At 38.3% G+C, this 22,346-nt stretch overlaps 1 protein-coding gene across 1 annotated transcript in view; it reads left to right on the top strand.

Annotated features, from left to right (window-relative positions):
- The window catches only part of TTC27 (tetratricopeptide repeat domain 27), a 223,312-nt gene that overhangs the window by 114,370 nt on the left and 86,596 nt on the right, over positions 1 to 22,346 (top strand). The window contains exons 10-11 of the mRNA XM_006882399.1: positions 3,911 to 4,006; positions 8,725 to 8,847. Of these exons, the coding sequence (XP_006882461.1) occupies positions 3,911 to 4,006; positions 8,725 to 8,847 (219 nt within the window). The remainder of the gene's footprint in view (positions 1 to 3,910; positions 4,007 to 8,724; positions 8,848 to 22,346) is intronic.

The following is a 22,346-nucleotide window of genomic DNA, read 5'->3' as shown; positions in this document are numbered from 1 at the left end:
GTAGAGGAAAACCCTTGACCAGGTGGATTGACACAGTGACTGCCACAGTGGGCTTTAATGTGTCAGGAGTGTGCTGATGGCACAGGATAGGACAGAATTTAGATCTGTTGCTTACAGAGTTGCTATGGGTTGTACTCAACTTGATGGCACCTAACAAAAGCAACAATTTATTGAGTAATTCAGTGATCTCTTTATTTAGGTTTATAACCATGCATATATTTGGCCCAAAGTTACTCTCTGCTACACACACTCAAAACAGCTTTGGCAGACTCAGAAAACCTTTTTGTTATTACATTTCTGTGAAGCATGCCCAGAAACATTTAAAAATGAATTTTTATCCAAGATTGTTTTAGATTCTGGTTATGTGTCAGTTTGTTCTGTCTTGATTGAATAACATTCTTGGATTGTTAAAAAATGATGTAATGAGTATTATCTCATACTTCACCTCATGTACAATAAGTAACTTACAGGGTTAGACTAACAAATGTGTCTTCCTCTAATATAATTCATAGAACTTCCTACTTAGGAGCAGTTTTCCTCCTCAGAAACTTATCTTCTTACCTTGGGATTTTACTGTCCTATCATATGCTAGACTCCTGTCATTTTCAAGGACTTGTACCTTTTCCGGATGTTTTTTTTAATGTATTATGTAAAATTTGATCCTTTTCAACAAATGAGGATGTTAATGGCAATGTAGTGTAAAACCATTCCAAACTGTCCAAAAAATAGCAGAGATAATACAAATGCCTTTTGTGTCCTGAAATGTTTGAGGTTAAGTCGCTAACACAGTGCTCTGTCATCTTTAAATACAAGGACCAATTTTTACATAACCATAGTCTGGCCATTAAAAGTAGAAAACTAGCACCGTATAACATTGCCATCTAATTTTCATAAGGAGAGTGGAGGCCTTTGCATTGTAGTGTTTACAGAAATATTGAATATACTATGGATTGTCAAAAGAACACAAAAAGTCTGTTTATGCCAGAATGCTCTTCAAAAGAGAAGATGGTGAGACTTTATATCCCACATTTCAGGAGAGGCCAGTCCCTAGAGAAAGACTTCATAGCTGGAAAACCACCACCACCACCAACAAAATAATTAAAGACAATGAAATGAATTGACACAGTAGCACAGCTGAGATTTTGAGGTCAGCACAGGGCCAGGCATCATTAGGCTGTTTTATTTAGGGTCTCTATGAGCTGGAGCCAATTCTGTGGCACCTAACCACAGCAATCCTTAGATGACAGTTTGAACTCTAACTAGATAAATGCAAAAAATGGAAAATATTAGTATTACATTATACATAAAAGGTCATGAAGGTGGATTTACAGTTGAGAAAACATTTAAGTACATAGAATCAGAAAAGGAAGTGTACTTATAAATTAACAGAATTGCAAACTAAACAAGTTAGGATGATCATGGCAGTGGTGCTGCGGTGTTTGCATTTTGCCTAAGAATATCAGCGTGTGTCTGCACCATCTCTAATGTTGTATTTGTGAGCTCTTTGGGTGACTAGTCACTTGATCAATACTGTTTTCCCCTCTTTTGCCATTGAGTTGATGCCAACTCATAGGACCCTTCCTTTCTGAGGCACCTTTGAGTGGACTTGAACCACCACACTTGGTTAGCAACTGAGGGCATTAATTGTTTGTGTCACTGAATAGTGAGAACCCCTTACTTTGTAACTTACTCTAGAACTTTTCTGTGCTGTCTTGATGACCTGTTTCTTGATACAGTTTCAGAGTGTTTAGTTATTCAGTACTAGTGAGAGAAGTTCAGTTCATTGAGAGATTTCCTCAGTGCTTGAAGTTTACATGTACTCATTGCACCATAACCCAAGGTCTCATGTATGCATAGCTCACATAATAAGCCTATAGCTGAAGAATGAAGCAGCTCCTTCTATTTGATTAGATAGACCTACTTCTTTTCGCTTTGTTGCTAAGAAGATAGGCTTAAATGAAGTTCTTTCTGGTTTATTGCAAGTATCATTGTCCATAGTACATAAAGAAGAATGTGGCATCAGGAATGGACAAAGACTTTGTCTAGGGAGCATATACAATGTGGGGATGACTGTGGCCAAGTCTGACTTCTCCTTGCTTCATAAAAAAGAACTTTCCCCACCAATAATATTCATAACAGCAGAAGAATATCCATAATAGCAAACAGAAAGCTGCTAGGGCAGGTTCACCACACTTCATGCTCCTGCACCTATTTCCACCAATCACTGGGTTCTGTATTCATTGTTACTCACAGACTTTACTAACAGTGTGGTACCAAGAATGGAGTTTATTAGAGAAATAGGTTGGGGAGTGGGAGAGGCAAAGAATATATCACAGTGCAAGTCCAGATTTAAGCTAGCAGTCCCAAGACAGATAAACAGCAAAACACAATTCCCTAATTAGTGAAAGTCTTGGTTTCACTTCAGCAATAAAAATCTAAATCATTCAGCAAGGTTTGCCTCAAGTAGTTATAACTTACCTTTTCCTTGTAGCATCTGGCAAGAACAGCAAAACCTTTAACTGTAGCATTTATCTCTCAGAGTTTCTTTGGCTACACCTTGCCACAGTTAGTGTCTCTACAGCAATGCCGCAATTTCTTGACCACCATCAAGAGTGTCTCACTCACATCAAGTTTTTGTTCCAGTCTCCCTCAAGTCTTATTGCATAATGTGGAAAGAACTCTTTTTCTCTCTCTTTTATCCTAGTCTCACTGTTGTTGATGATTTGCCAGACCGTGTGTCTGCAGTTAAGGTAACTGGGAACAAAAAGGGGCCAACATAATGGCTTGAAAAGCCAACTTTTAAGCTAACACACAGACTCATTAGCAACATATACTGTGCAGATAATATAGTCTTACTTTCTCAAGCAAAGAGTACATTAACCACTTACTGATGAGGATCAAAGTCTGCAGCCTACAGTATGAATTATATAAAGGAAACAAAAAATCCTCAGAGTTGCACTAATTAGCACATAATAATAAATAAAAGATTGAATTTGTCAAGGATTTAATTTTTTTAGGATCCATAATTAATACTCATGTAAGTAGCAGTCAAAAAATTAAACAGTCCTCAAACAGACCTCTTGAAAGCGTTTCAAAGCAGAGAAGGGAGTTTGAGGACAAAGGTATATCTGATCCGAGTCATGATATTTTCTTTCACCTTTCATTTATACAAAAGCGAAGGAAGAATTGAAACCTTTGAATTGCGTTGTTGAAGAATATTTAGTATACCCAGTATGATCAGAAGAATGCACAAATCTGTCTTGAAAGAAAGTGCAGCTGGAGTGTTCCTTGGAAATGAGGATGGTGAGACTTTGTCTTACACACTTTGGACATATTGCCAGGAAGAACCAGTCCTTAAAGAAGGATATCATGCTTGGTTAAGTAGAGGATCAGAGAAAAAGAATATTTTTAACAAGGTGGATTGACACAGTGACTCACAGTGGCTCCAACATAACAGTGACAGATTCTGCAGTACATAGTGTCACGATGAGTTGGAATCAGCTCAGTAGCACCCAACCACTACTGTAGCAGCGTCACCCAAGTTGCAGTTAAGTAATAAATAGACTAAGAAAAGGTATCATTACAAATGAAATATGTATATATTTCATTTATACATATATATACTAAGAATAATTTTTACATAGAAATTTTTTTGAGTACAAAGGTTCATGAATAAGGCTAGGTTTTGAAAGAGCAACTATTAGAAATATTACTTTTAAAAGCGATTTTCTGGTGGTGGTCATTTATATGTAAATTCTGAACTGATAGTTTGTTTCAAAATTTAAGAAAATACTAATGCATCTTAATGTTAACATAATGGCTTAATTATACACATGTTTAAATACATTTTATAACTATTGCATATAAAAGATTACTACAGACAGGTGCTCATTGTAATTTGTGCCTTTAGGCTCTTGCAGACCAGTTTGAAGATAAAACTACATCTGTATTGGAGCGGCTGAAGATTTTCTATTGCTGTCAAGTACCTCCTCACTGGGCCATTCAGGTATTTTTGTTGCTGTTTTCCTTGGATATAGAAACTACTTAGCACTAGAAGGCAAGTCTATTATAAAAAAACAATTTTTATTTCTATATGAATTTTCAAATGTTTCAATGAAAAGAATAAAATAATCTATGTGGGTATTGGCAGATTGCTGAATTGTCAGAGAATTTAAAACTAAAAATAGAACTCTAGAAATTAAATTAGAGGAAAATCATGAAAGTTTCATTTAAAGAGCCCTCTGAGGATTTTTCTGCCAGAAACTGAGCCAAGTTGTTTACAGAATGTAAGAGAAAGCATTTATTAGATATTATTTGTTGTTGTGTACCATAGAGTTGAAACCGACCCATAGCTGACTCTCCGGTGGGTTTTCAGAGGCAGTTAATCACTCAGATGGGTTTGCCCATCCTTTTACCGTGAAGCAGCTGGTGGATTTGAACTGCCAGCTTTCAGGATTGTAGCACAGCTTCTTGCCACTAGGCCACTGTGGGATATTTTCTGTATCCACTGCTCTTTTTTGAGGGCATGTACTATCTACATATTGTAGTTCCTAAAGTTGCATTTGAAGTAGACATTTTAACAGTTTGCATCATGGTAATAGTATAGTTATAGCACGCTAATTTGTAAAATTTTAGAATTAAACTTAGACATCTAGTCCAATGTTAATTTTCTGTTTTTATTTTAATGAAAGTTTACAGAAAACTTGAATTTCCATTCATTGTTGCACATTTCCCTCCCTTACCTTCTCCTCCAGTTGACTGTTCTCTTTAAAAAGATGCTTTCATTGTTGTACAATTTCCTCCCAACCCCCAGTCCCCAGTCCACCTTGCTATGCACCTCTCATTCTGGACTGTTGTATTGCAAATAATACCCAATCATATATTTCTTTTAGACAGTTCTTTCTCTCATCCATTTCAATGCAGTGTTCAGTATTTATCCCATTTTTTTCCTAGTTTCCCCTCAACCTATGTGTCCGTCCGATTTTGTAACAATTGCATTATGCAGTATTTGTCCTTTTGTGACTGAAGTATTTCACTCAGCATAATGTCCTCCAGAGTCATCCATTTTGTATAATATTTTATGAGTTCCTTGTTTTCAGTGCTGCTTAGCATGTCATTGCATGAATATACCATAGTTTTTCTGTCCATGTTTTTTGTTGATGGGCACTTGGGCTGCTTCCATTTCTTTGTTATTGTAAATAATGTAGCAGTAAACATGGGTGTGCACATATCTATTTGGATAGTGGTTCTGTTAGTGGCATTGCTGGGTCAAATTGTATTTCTTTTTCCAACAATTTTTTTTAAAAATTGAGATTTTAATGAAAGTTTATGATTTCCATTCTTTCGTTGTTGCACATTTTCCTCCCTACCTCCCTCCCCCCCAGTTCACTTTTCTCTTTGAAAACAAACAAACAACTCACTGTATATAATTCCCCCTCCCCCAGTCCACTTTACTATGCAGCTCTTATTCTGGACTGTTACCATACAAATAATACCTAATCATATATTTCTTTCAAACAGTTCTTTCCCTCATCTGTTTCCATCCAGTGTATATTCTTTATCCCCTCTTTTGTTAGTTTCCCCTCAACTCTGATGTCAGTCCTGTTTTACAGCGGTGGCACTATGCAGTATTTGTCCTTTTGTAACTGAAGTATTTCACTCAGCATAACATCCTCCAGGGTCACCCATTTTGTATAATATTTAGTGAGTTTCTTGGTTTTCAGTGCTTCATAGTATTCCATTGTGTGAATATGCCATAGCTTCTCTTTCCGTTCATTTGTTGACGGGCACTTGGATTGTTTCCATCCCTTTGCTACTGTGAACAATGCAGTGATGAGCACGGACATGCATATATCTGCTTGGGTGGCAGTTCTGGTTTCTTTAAGGAATATGCCCAGTTGTGAAATTGCTGGATCAAATGGTATTTCTTTTTCCAACTTTTTGAGAAAGCATCAAACTGCCTTCCATAGAAGCTGTACCATTTTACACTCCTGCTAGCAGTCACAGTCTCACCACACTGTGAATAAGAGTCACAGTCTCACCACAACCTAGCCAACATTGATTATTTGCTCCTCTGTTGAACTTTGTTACTGTTGTTGGGAAATTCCATATACTTATTTTTATTGTAACAATTTGGAAAGTAGTGCCATTTTACAGATGAGGCTAAGGCACAGAGATAGATGTTAAGTAGCTATATCATTGTTGCTGTGTGCTTCCGAGGGAAACAGAACCATAGCTGATCCTACAGTGGGTTTTTAGAGTCAGTAAATCACACAGGAGGAGATTGCCCATCTTTTTCCCGCAGAGCAGCTAGTCGGTTTGAACCACATGCCTTTGGGTTCACAGCACAGCTTCTTACTTCAGGGCCACCAGGGCTCCCTGTTAAGTAGCTGCAGTATTCTCAAAGCCCTTCAGGACATAAAGGAAAATGGAACCAGCTAGAGCTTTCTAGAGATGATTGGGTAATTATTATAATTTTGATCAACTTCCTGCCCTCTCTTCATGTGGACTATGCACTTGGGTGCTTTGGCTGCTTTTAGGTGCCATTAAGTCGATTCCAACTCATCATGTGTCCTTGATCTTGTCTCTTGCATAGCCACTGTCAGCAGCAGTGTGACTTCGATTTAGAAATGCCAGCCCACTAGTCAATGGTTTACATTTTCTCCGAGACTCCTTAGAGTAGGCTGTATTTTTTATGGAGAGGACACATCTTTCATTGTAATTCATTTTATATATTACAGGAGTCTTAAAAAAACCTAAGCAAGTATGAAGTTCTGCTGTAGTACCATGAAAGGAGCCCTCATGGCATAGGCATAAAGCACTCGGCTCCTAAAGAAAAGGTCAGAGTTTTGAATATTCTGTGGAATAAAGATGTGGCAGTCAGCTTCAGTAAAAATTTACAGCCTTTGAAACCCTACGGGACAGTTCTGCTCTGTCTTTTAAGTTTCCTGTGAGCCAGAATCAACTCGATGGCAGTGGATTTCTATCATCGAAAAGAAGTAGCTTTTTCATCAGCAAGATGTTAACAGCTGGAATTTGTTGGCATGTTTTGACCCTGATCTGTGAAATTTAAATGCTTTATACTGTGTGGTTTGTGATGACTAAACATCTCAGACACTGAGCTATTATTATAATACAGTGTCTGCTGAGGGTGTAGCCTTTAATTTGTGTCTGAACAGAAGCATTGGGAAACTTAAATACTATTCAAAAAGAATGTGGCTACATGTTTGTTTAATATGTCTGTGAAGCTGTGGTTTTAAGGTCCTTAGGCGGTTTGATAAATATCCCATTTAAGTAAACCATTAAACCACTTCTGTGGGGAGCGTTGTAGGGAGTAACCATATCCTTGTGTGTTATTTCAGTAATCAAGAATTAGGAGCCCTTTTTATCATAATAAAAAGAGAATCTTTACCACAAGTTAGCCATGTTGTCTTGAATGCCATCACCTTTCTTTATTTAAAAAAAAAAAAAGGATTTTACTTCTTACTGCATGAGCACTCAGATCTCTGTTAGTTCAGTTTTTGGAAGTGTCCAGATACTTTAAAAATATCCAGATTCCCTTTATTTTTACACAGTGTGAAATATTGTGCTGCTCTGGTGCTTTAGAGGTAAGGATTTGCATTTCCAGCAGAAAGGTATCCTTCAAATCTGTCAGTTGATCTGCAGAAGACAGATGGCCAGTGTCCTGCCTTGTATTTTACTGCCTCTGAAAACCCACTGGAGGGTTAGCTGTGGATTATTCCCCTTGACATTATGCAACAACAGAAACTCTCCTTATTTATTCTGATGCTTTTGTTAACTCTATTCTTTTCAGCTATATTTTATTTTGGCCATCCCATATCTTCACATTCAACAGTAGTTTCTTAACTTTTAATTATGTACTGAGAAAGAAATCCACAACTCTCACTTTAGCTATATCTTTTTAAAAAACTTTTACAAACTTTTTTACCTAATGTTTTTGATTTCTGCATGATAGACCATGTATAATCTATAATGTATTATTTATTTTGTATTAAAAGGTTTTTTCATTCATATAGATTGTAATTCACACATTGCTTCATTCACATTGTGTTTCAAAGGATCAGTCCCATACATTTCTGCAGTGTATTTTAAAAAATGTGTTTATGTAAACTTCATTTGTGCCGTTTATTTGTCAAAGAGTCAGATATTATCTAATTTTTTTAAATTGTGCTTAAGTACATCTAGATAGATCTGAGTAATAAGGAGCCAGAGTAAAAATGTGCCGTGCTTTAAAGTACATGACATAGAATGTGTGTTTTATATCATCTCTATTGACTGTTTAGCCTCCTTATATGTTACTACTTTTTAAACTTACAAATAAGAATATCTCATATATATAGGAGAGGAATACCCTGTATGAGATGAATTGACACAGTGACTGGGGTATTAGGGAGATTGGCTCAGAATAAGACAGGGTTCAGAGCTAGCGTGTGCAGGGTCACTATGAGTCGCAGGTGAGTCAACAACACATAACAACAACATAGGGCATCTCTAGATAAGCTTTTATGGTGTTTTATGAAAAATGTTGATCTGCTGTCTTTCTGTATTGTCATTTTCTTATAACTGTTGAGGTTGAATTATAGAAATGGTACTTTTATACATTAAGGAAACCCTAAGAAAAGGCAGATTGAGTAGATTTCAGCGTTAAACAGGAAGCTTTCAGTGTATCAAAAAACATTAATTATTTTAACTTGATTTTTCCAGCGTCAACTTGCAAGTTTACTCTTTGAGTTGGGATGTACCAGTTCAGCCCTGCAGATATATGAGAAACTAGAAATGTGGGAAGATGTTGTAATTTGTTTTGAAAGAATTGGGCAGCATGGGAAGGTAGGTAACAGTAAAATTCTTTGTTCTTATGAGAGCCTTCCTTTATGGATCATTTTCTAACTTTTTTGGTCATTGCTTTATTAAACCAATTTTTGCCAATATGTTAATAAAGAAAACAAAACCACTTGCTGTCAGTTTCGTTCTAACTGATGACCGTCTGCATGCGTCAAATAGGACTGTGCTCCAGAGGGGTTTCAAGGCCAGGACCTTGCAGAACCAGGACTTTTCTTTTGAGACTCCTTGGGTGATTTCTGCCTTTTGAGTTGAGTGCTTAACCATTTGTACCACACACTGATTGTGGTTAAGTCAAGTGTTTAACCATATGGGCTTAATGGTTAAGTTGAGCGCTTACCAGTTGTACCACATATAAACTCATATTTTGTTCAGACGGTCATATATATTTATATGACTCTAGTGGCGAAATGTATAATGTGGTGCACTGTTAACTTCAGTGTTAGTGGTTGTAATCCATCATCTTCTGTATGTGAGAAAGGTCAAAGGCGACAGTCTCTTTGTGCTAAGATTTACAGCCTCGGAAACCTGATTTAGGGTCTTCATGAATCAGAATTGACTCATCAGCAGTGAGGGGAGGTGTGTGTGTAAAACAATATGTATCTGTTTTGGGATATGTTAAATATAACACATGTACATACGTTCATTTATATAAATAATGTTTTTACATTTTCTTCGGAGTTGTAATGTTTTCTCTGATTTCTTTTAGATAGATTATTTTCAAAGTCCCTCCCTCTGGTTGTTGAGTTGTAACTGACTACTTGCTGCTCCTCCAGTCAGATTTCAAACACTGTAAATTGCACAGGAGGAGACTGGTTATTTTCCTCCCACTTAGCCACTGATGGGTTTGAACCAGCCAGTGGTGGGTTAGCAGCAAAAGTCTCTACTGACAAGGCTAGCGGAGCTCCCTTTCAGAGTTCCTAGCCGGTACAGATGATTAACATACTTGACGGCCAGCCAGAAGGTTGGGAATTAATTTCAGTCTACTCCGAGATGCCTCAGAAGAAAGATTTCGTTATCTACCTCTGAAAAACCAAAAGACTTTGTTATCTATCTCTGAAGTCAGCTGTTTAGAACTTTAGGGAGCACAGTTCTAGTGTGGCATACATAGAATCTCCTTGAGTTAAAATCAGCATGATGGCAAGTTATTCTTAGGTGTAAGACTGTGCATGTGTAAAAGAGAAAAACAACCCAAAAGTGATACGTATTTATGTTACCTATTTGACATTTAAGAAAGAATGACACTGTTAATTAAAAGATAGAAACAATTGTTCATCAATAGATCAACAGATAATTTGTGGTATATATATATATACTGGAAGAGAACTGAGTCATAAAAAGAAATGAAATCTTGCTACACACCTTAAACATGGTTGGACCTCGAAACAACAAAACACAATGCTAAGTGAAGGGAGAAAAAGACGTTATTATTTTTATTAATATTATCATAATTGCTGTTCTTAATGTTTATTTTAAATATTGAGACTAGATAAACCCAGAGAAACTTAAAGCAGACTGGTGCTTACTAGAAGCTTGAGGGAAGGAGGAATGGGGAGTAGCTGCTTAATGCATGTGAAGTTTTCTTTTGAGATGATGAAAATGTTTTGGAACTAGATGAAGGTCCAGGTAAATATATATTGTAAATAAAACCACTGAATTGTTTGCATTACAAGAGTTAATTTTTTGGTAGTTATGTGGATTTTATCTCACTTTGATCAAGAAAGACTAATGAGATCATTGAGGACAGTGTGCATATCTTGTACAGTGTGCAGTCTCTTTCTTGTAGGAGTGCTTCAAGGTGAAACATTAGGAATTATTTCATGTTTCACAGTATTGCCTCGTGACCAGAGACTATGAACCTAAAAGAGGGTCCCTAGGAGAGGGAGCATCTGGCCAGACATATATAATAAAATCCATTAGCCATGACGTTCCACTAAGGCCTGGAGGCTTTCTACCCTCAAATTGGGTCATGAGAAAAATGTTGCTGGATTTGTATCTGTTTTTAATCTATTGTTTTCTCCTTTAAATACAAGCAGAATTTTCAAAGGAACAGAGTCTTACATTGTAAATAGCTATTAAAGATGTCACATTGATATTATATGATAATTTTGGACAGTAATTTTAAATGGCTGTATTGGCACTATGACTGCGTTTGATTTAAACACAGATTGTGAAAATGGGCGCAGCTGTTCTGTTGTACATTGGGTCATTTTAAGTTGGAGCTGACTCTGTAGCACATATCAGCAACAAATTTCTATCCTATGTATAGTACATAAGCAGAGGAAAGTCTATAAATTGGATCAATTGTATCTACCTTTTACCATCTTCCTAAAAAAGAGAAGTAGGTAGTAAGTATACTTATACATACCTCTATTTCTTAAATACCTTCTGAATCATGTCTGTTGTACATTGATGTTCTTTTTTTATAAATAATGACAATGGAAGTTTTTTCATCATATTGGCTTAAGGGCACAACACTGTGGGAGTAAAATTTTATTGTAGATGATTATAGAATGAAAGAATTTTATTCCTAAGGAGAGAATTTCATAATTCCTCATTCATTCCAGTTATTTCCTTTCCAAATTAGTAAGGATTTCCTTATGATGTGACAAAGATCTCAAAAGCTAGTTATTTGCTTGAAAGGCAGGATGGCATAGCGCCTGCTAGTCTTTGACTTCCTAGCTAATGCAGAACTTGCCATGTACTAACTCCATGATCTTGGGTAAGTAAATTAACCCTTCTGTGCCTCCATCTCTTCCTAACTCAGAGTTCTATGAGGCAAAGTGCATAGGCTGATACTTATTATGTAATATCACATGAGTGTTTGCTGTTACTGCTAGGACAGAATTTTCACACCTAACATCTCTGAATTTGGGATGTATCTAACAATTGATGGTGTCTTGCCAGGTTGTCATTGTTTGCGTTTGTACAAACCTAGGACTGCATTCAGTGTCAGCATTTCAACTGAAGATGTTCATGGAGTTAGTACTTGTGCATGTTAGGTAAAAATGCTTTTCTGTTGTCTCCAAAAGAATCTTTGGGATTTGACGTCGAAACCAGATGTTACTGAGTAAACCGAAAAGGACAGAAACAAAGCAGAGGAATGTAAATTTGGTATTAACAAAGTAAACATTTGTTCTATTAGAAATGATCGCTATTCCATTTATTCTTCTGAGGGAATAATCACATGCTTTAGGGAACCAAGAAAGATAACACATGATTGATGAAGCTGTGTTTTGTCTTGAAGCCAAACCCATTGCCATCAATTTAATCTCCAGCGGTATTGACTCTATAGGGTAGAGTGGGACTGCCTAACAGGGTTTGCACAGCTTGCCAGATCTTTCTCATTCTGTATTCTTGTTGTTGTGTTACTATGTATTGATGAGTTGGAATTGACTCACAGCTGACCCTTCAGCAGGTTTTCAGAGGCAGCAGGAGATTGCCCATCTTTTCTTCCACTGAGCAGTTGACGGATCCAAACCATGTGCCTTTGGGTTGGTCGTGCACCTCCTTATCACTAGGCCACCAAAGCACTATTCTGTATTGAGATGTATGGAAAAGGGTTGCCATTGACAACGTCAAGCAGTGTATTGAAGACAGAAAAAAAATCGTCATTTTTTTAATGGATTATGTAATGGTTTAATGAAAAGCCTTTCTTAAAAAAATAGTTCATTTTGCAATTGTTGGCATCTCTCATTCCATCAAATAATATAACAGTGTGTTTCTTTTAAGAAGTCTTGAAAATAAAGCACCTAATGGTGGTTTGGATTTGGTTTTTAAATGCCCATTGTATGGTTCTAATATTGTAGTTTAGTGCCTGTCTTGATTCCCAAACTGATCAAGTTTCTGTTGCATCTATCCTTTTTATCATATGAGTGTTTTACAGTGGGGTGGGGGGAAGTCAATAAAGACTGTGTGTAAAATGTGCCTGATGGCACAGCAGTTGAGCACTTCATTATGAAAGGAAAGGTTTACAGTTCGAACCCACTCGGACTCTGTGGGAAAAGACCTGGTAGTGCTAGGGCTGCCCTGACAGGGGATCACTGTGCGTCGGGAAAGACTCAGCGGCACCCAGTGACAGTTTTTGAGGTAAGAGTTTTTGAAAAATCCAGGTTTGTTCATGAACTACAGAAACCCAGTGCCTGTTTTTGAAATAGTAAATATATCTAATTGCTTTTAGAAAGTAGAGCTTTTTAATTGAATTGTAAAAGAAAAAGAAATTAATCCATGCTCTTAAGAAAAGGACTTTGACTGCACCCCTGAAATTAGTTGTAGTGTTATAATTTAAAAAATTTGTCCATGACTTAGTAAGAATGGTCTTGTAATAGGCATTGTTTCCAGTTAGTCTACAAAATGTGCATAGTTTAAATTCTAGGAATGTGCAGCTGTTTACTTTTTGTTTTACATCTTTTGTTTATTACAAAAGATTCCCCCTGATCTTCATTTTCGTGGTTGATTTTAGCATTTATTTGCCACATAAACAATTTCAGGTCAACTTGTTGACATCAGGTTGAAATTTATTTATAGTTTTATCAATACAACTTTTAAAATTTGTTTATAGTTTAAATTTCATTTGTAGTTTTATAAATAAATTTTTCTGTTTTATAAATAAATTTTAAATATAATTTTATAAATGTATAAATTTTTGGAAATAAAATTATAGTTTAATTAAAAAACCTTTAGCAGGTTTTCAGATGCTATAAATAGCAATGGAAGAGATTACCCATCTTTCCACTATTGAGCAGCTGATGGATTTGAGCCTCTTGCCTTTGAGGTTGCAGCACAGCTCCTTACCAGGAGGCTGCTGTAGCTCCCTATGTATTATCTACTTTACCTGTTCTTCTTATGCAATCTTTGTAGATTTGTCTAACCATGAACTTAAAAAGTTTTGCCTCAAGTTGGAAGCAAATGTTTTATTTATTGAACAGCTGAGATTCTTTTAGTATTTGGTCAAGTGCCAGTAGTTGTCACCACATTTTGATTTAACTAGAAGTTTGTGAAATTTTAATCCTTGCATTTAATGCTTAATGGCATAATTTATTTTTAAAAGGCGAATTTGGAGAAATGCCCAATTCTAATTATTGTGTTTTGGTATTCAGTTTTGCATCCCACTACTTAAGGGTCTCAGACTTTCTAAATTAGAAACTACCTGTAGAAATTCTCCTTATTTAATGGCCATTGGCACAACAGCCAGGATTCGTATTACCTGACTTTGGGATCAGAACTGGGTCTCATCTGTTAACATTTAAGTTTTTAAATTATCTGGTTCACTTGTAGCTTTCCCCTAAGCATATGGGCAAATTCTTTAAACAGATTCATTCCCTAAGTGAAAGCAAAGACTGAATTGGCATAAATGGCCTATGGAAAATGGGGACGAAGGGTGAGGACTCTTGTTTTCAGAGGAAACAGGCTTAACTAAGATTATGTATCGTTTGAAGGGAACTCTGGTGGCCTAGACTGTACAGAGATGTGCTGCTAACCCCAAGGTCACACCTCTCTCTGGACATGAATCCACCGGCAATTCTACTGGGGCGGAAAGATGAGTAATCTGGTCTTGTGTTGATAGTGAGAGACAGTAACGTTTAGTATGCTAGATTTGCAGATTGGTGCAAATCTCGTTAACTCTGAAACAGCTTTCCTTTACATTGTAAATAAGTGCTCTAAGGCAGCTAACAGTGAGGTGTTTTTACTTCTCTCCCACCCCAACCCCCAGATAGTTGTTGGTTGGTATTTTATGATTTAAACGATTGTTGCAAGTCCTTTTAGTAGAAGACCACAGAATAATTTTCTGAAAGGGCAGATCTGATTTGTGTCATTCCCACATGCCAGCTCCTTTATCTTCAGGATAAAACCCAAGCTCTGTGAGATGAGTAGCTTGGATTAATGTCATGAGCTGGCTCCTGTTTACATCACCAGTGATGCTTTCCTCCTGCCTCTTTATCTCTGCTTGAATCCTCTTCATCCCACCCATCCAGGCTGTACCAAAAGTACCAACAGGACTGAACTACTTGTAATTTTTTTAATGTTAGCCGCAGTGTCTCAGCCGAGAACTTTTGTACAAGCTATTGTCTCTCTAGACCACTTGCCTTCTTTCAGCTAACTCCAGTTCTTCATTCTCTTCTCAGTGTTTTGTCTTCTACAGAGCCTTCACTGATGCCCCACCTCTTAAATTTAATGGCTCTGTCTTCCTGAATGCTCTCATTGCACCAGCACTGCTCTGCTGCCCCATTTACTGGCTGCTTTTACCTACTAAACTGTAAGCTGTGTGAGAACCAGACTCGTGAGTCCAATGTTATCCTCCCCAACCCCTAGCATTGGTCTGGCACTTGTAAGTACAGGTGGTTGCTGTTAGGAGTCAAATTGTTTCTGACTCACAGAGGACCTGTATATGACAGTAGGAAACTCTGTCCTGTTATACACCATCCCTGCTTTGTTTAAGCTCATTGTTGTAGTCTTGATGTTAGTCCATCTTTTTTAATGTCTTCCTCTTTTTTTCTGAACCTCCATATTTCCAGGGACTGGCCCCTTTTCATAGCACGCCCAAAGTATATGAGATGAAGTTGTTTTTGTTTTGAAATTACTGCCTTTTATTATGAGAATTTTGACAAAGTCCACTTTTATTTGTCTTTGGTGATTGGTATAAGGAATGTAAGCATAAATCACACGTGACAGTATTGTATATAGTAAATATTACTAATGCTAACTGTGCTTCATTGACTATGCAAAAGCATTTGACTCTGTGGATCACAACAAACTGTGGCTGACTCTGAAAGAATGGGAATCCCAGAACACTTGATTGTGCTTATGCGAAACCTATCCTTGGATCAGGAGGCAGTCGTCAGTACAGAGCAAGGAAATACTGCATGGTTCAAAATTGGGAAGGGTGTGCACCAAGGATGTGCTCTGTCTTCATATCTTTTCAATCTACATGTGGAACAGATTATCCGGGAGGCTGGATTCTATGAGGAGAAGTGTGGCATCAGGATTGGAGGTAGACTCATCAACAATCTGCATTATGCAGATGACTTCCTTGCTGAAACTGAGGAGGACCTGAAGTGCTTGCTGCAGAAGGTCAAGGACTGCAGCCTTCAAGATGAATTGAAGCTTAACATCAAGAAAACAAAGATTCTCATGACTGGGCCAGTTGGCAGCATCATGATAGATGGTGAAGAGATTGAGATTGTTAACAGCTTCAGTTTGCTTGTCTCTACAGTCAACACTCTTGGTACCGGCAGCAAAGAAATTAAAAGATGTATTGTGTTGGGAAAGTCTGCTGTCAGAGATCTCTCCAAAGTACTGAAGAGCAACAATGTCAGTCTGGAGACTAAGGTGCACCTGATACAGGTCATGGTCTTTGCAATTACTTCCTGTGCATAGGAAAGCTGGACAGTGACTACAGATGATAGAAGGAGAATCGATGCCTTTGAGCTGTGGTGCTGGAGAATAGTACTGAATAGACGATGGACTGCTAGGAGAACAAACAAGTTCGTCTTGGAGAGGGTGAACCCAGGCTGCTCTTTGGAGGCAAGAATTCTGAAGCTTCATCTTACATACTTTGGACGTGTTGCAAGGCAGGATCAGTCCTTGGACAGGATATCATGCTTGGGAGGGTTGAAGGACAGTGCTGGAGAGGAAGACACTTGATGAGATAGATTGATTCAATCACTGGGGAAATGGGGGTAGGTGTGTCAGAGACAGTAAGATTGGCAAGGGATAGAGCAGGGTTTAGGGCTGTTGTACACAGGGCCTCTATGAGTCATGGGCGATGCATATAACAGCAACAATATGGCATGATGCTAAGAGAAATGGAAGGTCAGAGAAGAAGAAAGGCCTGTTTTTAATTGTTTTTGGTCAAACATTCTTCTAAGTGGTCTAGCACTGGTCTGTCCATTTGCTGTATAGAGGTAACTTGTGGTTGCTGCGATGCTAAACACTGTGATACTGATATGTCAAATGTGATAATGGTTACCCATGGTGGATAGTATTTGGTGGAGCTCCTAGATTAAAACAGGCTTGGAAGTAGGAGTGGTATCCACTTTAGAAATAGCTTGCCTCCGGAAATTCTGTGAACTTAGAGAAATGATAAGAGATATACAAGTGTTCAGGTCTTTCGTTCATAGGGTCGCTATGTGTTGTCTAAGGGTCACTAGTGTTGTCTGCAACTTGATGGCACTTAACAGCAACCACAAGATTTACGCACATGTTCACACACACACTACTGAAAGCAAACATAAAGTCTAAAGTGTGATTTGTTGTAACTTGAATACATTGTACTTTGAGGACTACCTGTGCTCAAAAATATTTGATGATTTAAAGGCTGATAGGTGGTAACTGAATGTTATCGGTTTGAAACCCTCTCCCGGCAAGGCTTTATGTACATGTATGGAGAAATATTTCTCTTTCCTTTGTTCTATTCTTCACTCTTTAAACAAATAATTAAATTCTCCCATTTTAATCTTTAGGAATAGAAATAAGAAACTTCAGAGTGTTTTAAGATGCCAAAGTAAAAGCTGAACAGATGATTTCAAAGAGCCGCTCAAATAGATAAAGCAAAATACAGTGAAATCTGCAAAGAGCTACAATCAGAATTAAAAACAAGAATCTCACTTGGCATTTCTCAAGTTGAAAGAACTGGATGACAAATTCAAGCCTCAAGTTGTAATACTGATAGATGCTATAGGCAAAATCTTGAATGGTCCTTGAAGCATCGAAAGAAGTGAAAGGGATACACTGTACCAAAAAGAATTAGTTGACATGGAAAATGTACAGGTCGTACCATGTAAACAAGAGAAAATGGTGATAAAACATGATGTTCAAGCTGCACTGAAGGCATTGGCAAAGATGAGAACTGTTCAAAAGGAATATATGATTAGACATTATATGTATGACAGCAGTCTTGAACAAGAGATGCATTGCAAAGTGTACTGGGGGAGGGGAAAGAGAAGAGGAGGGAAGAAAACATGAAGCAAAGAATTAATAAAAATAAATAAATAAGGCCTGAGGAATTGATAGAATACCAACTGACTTGTTTCAGCTGAGTGATACAGCCCTGGGTGTGCTTACCAATTTATGTCAGCTGTCTGGGCGACTGCCTGGAAGAGTTCCATATTTGTCTCCATTCCCAAGAAAGATGATCCAACAGAATGTGGAAATTACGAAACAATATCATTAATCTCTTGCAAGCAAAATTTTGTTGGAGGATAATTTTAAATCTGCTAGAACAGTACATTGACAGGGAACTACCAGTTTTTAGAAGAGGCACTGGGGATATCATTGTTGATATCAGTAAATACTGGTTGAAAGCAGAGAATTAAAAAAAAATCTTTGTGTTTTATTAACTATGCAAAGGCATTTTACTTTGTGTATCATAAGAAACTATGGCTAACATTGAGAAGTATGGGAATCCCAGAACACTTAACTGTGCTTATGACAAATCTGTGCCTAGATAAAGAAGCAGTTGTCCAAATGAAGCAACAGAACACTGTATGGTTTACCAGGAAGGGTGTTTTGTTGTTGTTGTTATTAAGTGCCGTCGAGTCACAGAAGAGTCCTCTACGCTTGGGTGCCTTTCATTCTCTCTCCAGGTTCATAGGGTTTTCAGAGGCAAGTTATTATGGAAGTGGATGCCACTCCTCCTTCCAAGTTTGTTTTAATCGGGGAGCTCCATCCCACTCTCTGTCCGCATTGGGTAACCATCCATTAACACATTTGACACATCAGTGCCACAGTGTTAAGCCTCACAGCAACCAAAAGTGACCACAGAACGGCAACTTGTACAATAGGGCTTTACGACCTAGAGGAATGTCTGAACAAAAACAATGAAAGACAGGCCCGAGGGCCACAGATTAAAAGTCACCCACCTTTGACTTGGTAGCATTGCTTTCTGTCCACTGGGCCAGCTGATCTCTCTCTGTATGCTGATATTACTGTTGTTCAGTGTCCTCGAGTTACAGGCAACTCTGGTAACGGGGCCAGAGTAACCCTGGGCGGAGCAAACCTGGGAGAACATGGCCACTGTCTCTCCCCTCTTCTTCTGGGCTTGAAGCCCCCTGCTGCTGCCTTAAACCCTAGGCCAAGCCTGGCTTGCCTGGCTCCTGGAGGCAGAGTAGTCCTTGGCGTCCAGAAACTGCCACAACACCCACCCAGACAGCACTGTGCTCTCTCTGGTAACCTGACCATAGCAACCCTGGGCGGAGCATACCTGGGAGAACATGGCCACCATCTCTCCCCTATTCTCAGAAGGATTATATCCTTTCTCCATACCTATTCGGTCTGTATGCTAAGCAAATATATTGTGAAGCTGGACTCTATGAAGAAGAATGTGGCATCAGGATTAGAAGAAGCCTCATCAGCCACCTGCACAATGCAGTTGACACAACTTTGCTTACTTACTGAAAGTGAAGAGGATATGAAACACTTTCTGGAAAAGATCAAGGGCTACAGCCTTTGGTATGGATTACATTTTAAAATTAATAAAGATTCTCCCTACAGAAACAACACCCACATTATGATAGGTGAAGAAAAGATTGAAGCTTTCAATGATTTCATCTTGCTTGGATCAACGGTCCACACCCTATGTACCAGCAGTCAGGAAAGCGGGAGCTGCTGTATTGGGCTGCTTTCAGAGACCTCTCCAAAATGCTGAAGACCAATGATGTCTTTTTGAAGACCAAGGCGTGCCTAACTCAGGCCATGGTCTTCTCAGTCACCTGCTGTGCATCAGAGAGGGAGACAATGAATACTCATGACAGAGGAAGAATTGATGATTTTGGCATTGCAGCACAGTTTCTTGCCTTTTTTTTTTCTCTTGTTATATACTGCCAAATCAGATTTGACTGGAACAAGAGATGGCCCCTCCTTCTCCAGTGGAGCATCTGTTGGATTCAAACCATGTGCACTTTGGGAATTGCAGTGCAGCTTCCTTACAATTGATGATTTTGAAAAGTGGTATTGGAGAAGAATACTGAATATCCTAGTCAAAAGAACAAACAGCTATGTTCTAGAACAAGTGCAGCCAGAGTGCTCCTTGAAGGCAAAGATGACAAAGCTTCATCTTTCATACTTTGGACATGTAGCTAGATGAGGCTGTTCCTTGTAGGGTGAGCAAACGAGAGGACACACCACAAACAAATGAATAAATGTGTTGACACGGTGACTTCATCAATGGGCTCAAGTGTCAGAGATGATGAAGGTGGCACAGGATAGGGCAGGATTCAGATTGCTGTTCATAGGGTCGTTGTGAGTCATACTCAACAGAGTCTAACAACAACAGCAACAGTGTTATGTTCCACATTTTAAAAGTAATTCTTTTGTATAGTACTCATTAAAACCTGACCAGTATGGATTATTTTTGCCACTTTACTGATTGTTGTTGTTGTGTACCATCAAGTTAGAACCAACTCAGAGCTGGCCCTTCAGAAGGTTTTTAGAGGTTTTTTTCCGCATGTGTAGAGATTGCCCATCCTCTTGTGGAGCAGCTGGTGCCCACGAACAGTGTGCCTTTGGGATTGCAGTCCAGCTTCTTGCCAGTAGGCCACCAGAGCTCCCTACTTTAATGATTAGAATTAGTAATTGGGAAGATTTTTGGAATCTGAACTCGCATACCTTCTTTTTCCTCACTCCCATCCCATACCTAATTCCCATGTCATAGTTATTGTTAATTCTTTAAAATGGAGATATTAGATTTGTAAGTTAAAGCCTGTTTTGCTCACTTCAATGAGAAAGATAGGCGAAGTAACTGAAAATACTCTATGACTTGCTAATGTAAATAGGAGATGACCAGCTAATTGGATGAGAACTAGGCCTGCTTTTAATTATTTTGTTTTATCTTGAGCCTGGAGTATTTATGTTGGCAAGGTCTCTTTGAAAAACGAAGCCAGCAGAGCATGATGCCGTCACACACATAAATGTAAAAAGCAATTAGTAGACAGTTGGCTCCGTGAGAGAATGACTAGGACTGTGTGCACCACACAGAGCTCTAACTGGGAGGGACCGACCGTGGAGGAATGAAGTGTTTTGCACTTTTCACCTCTCAGTTGATGCTCATACAGCAAGAATTTAGACTCGGAGTAAATTGCCTTTTTTGAGAGAATTTTCCCTGTCATAAAGAATAGAGAGTACTTTGGTGCTGTCTTAACTCTGGCCCGTCATTCCCATTCACAGTGTCAAAGATGCTGGAGCATCTCTTTGTGGCTCTTCTCCCTGTCTTTGTGTTCCAGCCACAACAGCACCAAAATATCAGTAGTGATTTTTGCTCTCTGCTTCAGGGCAAAGACTATGTACAGTTCGATTGTGCCCAAACTTGTGTCAGTGATATGCACACACATATATTCACACATAAACTTTTTGAGAAAGTCTGCGACTGTATACTGTGGACTACCTAAAGGACAAACACATCTGTCTTAGAAGAAGGGAAGCCAGAGTGTTTGTTGAAGATATAGTCTCATATTTTGGACATGTTGTCCAGAAGGCCAGTCCCTGGATGTGGTTATTGTGCTTGGAAAAATAGAGGATCAGCAGTGGATAGAGAGACCCTTAGTCAGAGGGACTGAGTCAGTGACTGTAGCAGTGGACATAAGGGATTGTGAGGAGGTGCAGAATCAGGCAAACTTGTTCTGTTTTATAGGGTCTCAATGAGGTGAAGGGATCTGGTGGCTTAGTGGATAAGGAGTTGCACAACCCAAATCTAGGCAATTAGTTGACCAACTACTCTGTGGGAGAAAGATGGGCAATCTCCTCCCAAGTGATTTATGGCCTTTGAAAATCTGCTGCAGGCTCTGCTATGAATTGGTTCCAATTCACCAGCACATAACAACAACATGAATTGGAGTCGACTCCACAACAGATAACATAACATTAAGTAAGGAGACCATAGTCAGATGGACAAATCTGATTAATAAATACCATGACCTTAAATTCTTAGCCTGCTGTCTTTCCAATCTCTTTAAGGTAACCACACTCTTTGTACTTGCTATCTATGTGTCGAGCAGCTCTTTTCTACCTCATTATTCTTTGCTAGGAGACTTTTCCTGTAATTGTTAGTCTGCCAATTCCCCTTTCCTACATACTGACCAGATACAAGGTCTCATGATAGCCACACACCACACATTAAAATTTTTATTTCCTCCTGCTAATTAATAAAACCAAGATACAGATCACAGCCAAGGTAATTTGTTTCCTTAATTTATTTTGGGGCAAGTATGAGTAATTCTCATTTTAGACGAGATGTCTTCTCTCTGTTTTATTAACTTCTACCCATCTTCTTTACTCAGAACTCAGGGTCTTATGCACTGGGCACCTCTCATAATGATGATGCTTATAGTAGTTTTCTGTTTCTCTTTGTGGAGAAATATACCTCAAGAATGGTAAATGAGTCCCAATTTGTGATGTTTGTGTTTATTTGTTTTACTTGTACATCCAAAATTCTCAGATATTTGTAGTACTAGGGTAGAGAGTCTTCCAGCTATTCAGGCTCTTCTTTTTTTTTT

This window comes from Elephantulus edwardii, unplaced genomic scaffold, assembly GCF_000299155.1.
Source record: "Elephantulus edwardii isolate Elephantulus edwardi_28Jun2011 unplaced genomic scaffold, EleEdw1.0 scaffold00019, whole genome shotgun sequence".
Classification (NCBI taxonomy): Eukaryota; Metazoa; Chordata; class Mammalia; order Macroscelidea; family Macroscelididae; genus Elephantulus; species Elephantulus edwardii.
Note: the sequence above shows the minus strand (reverse complement) of the source record. Positions and strands in the feature narration are given on the sequence as shown.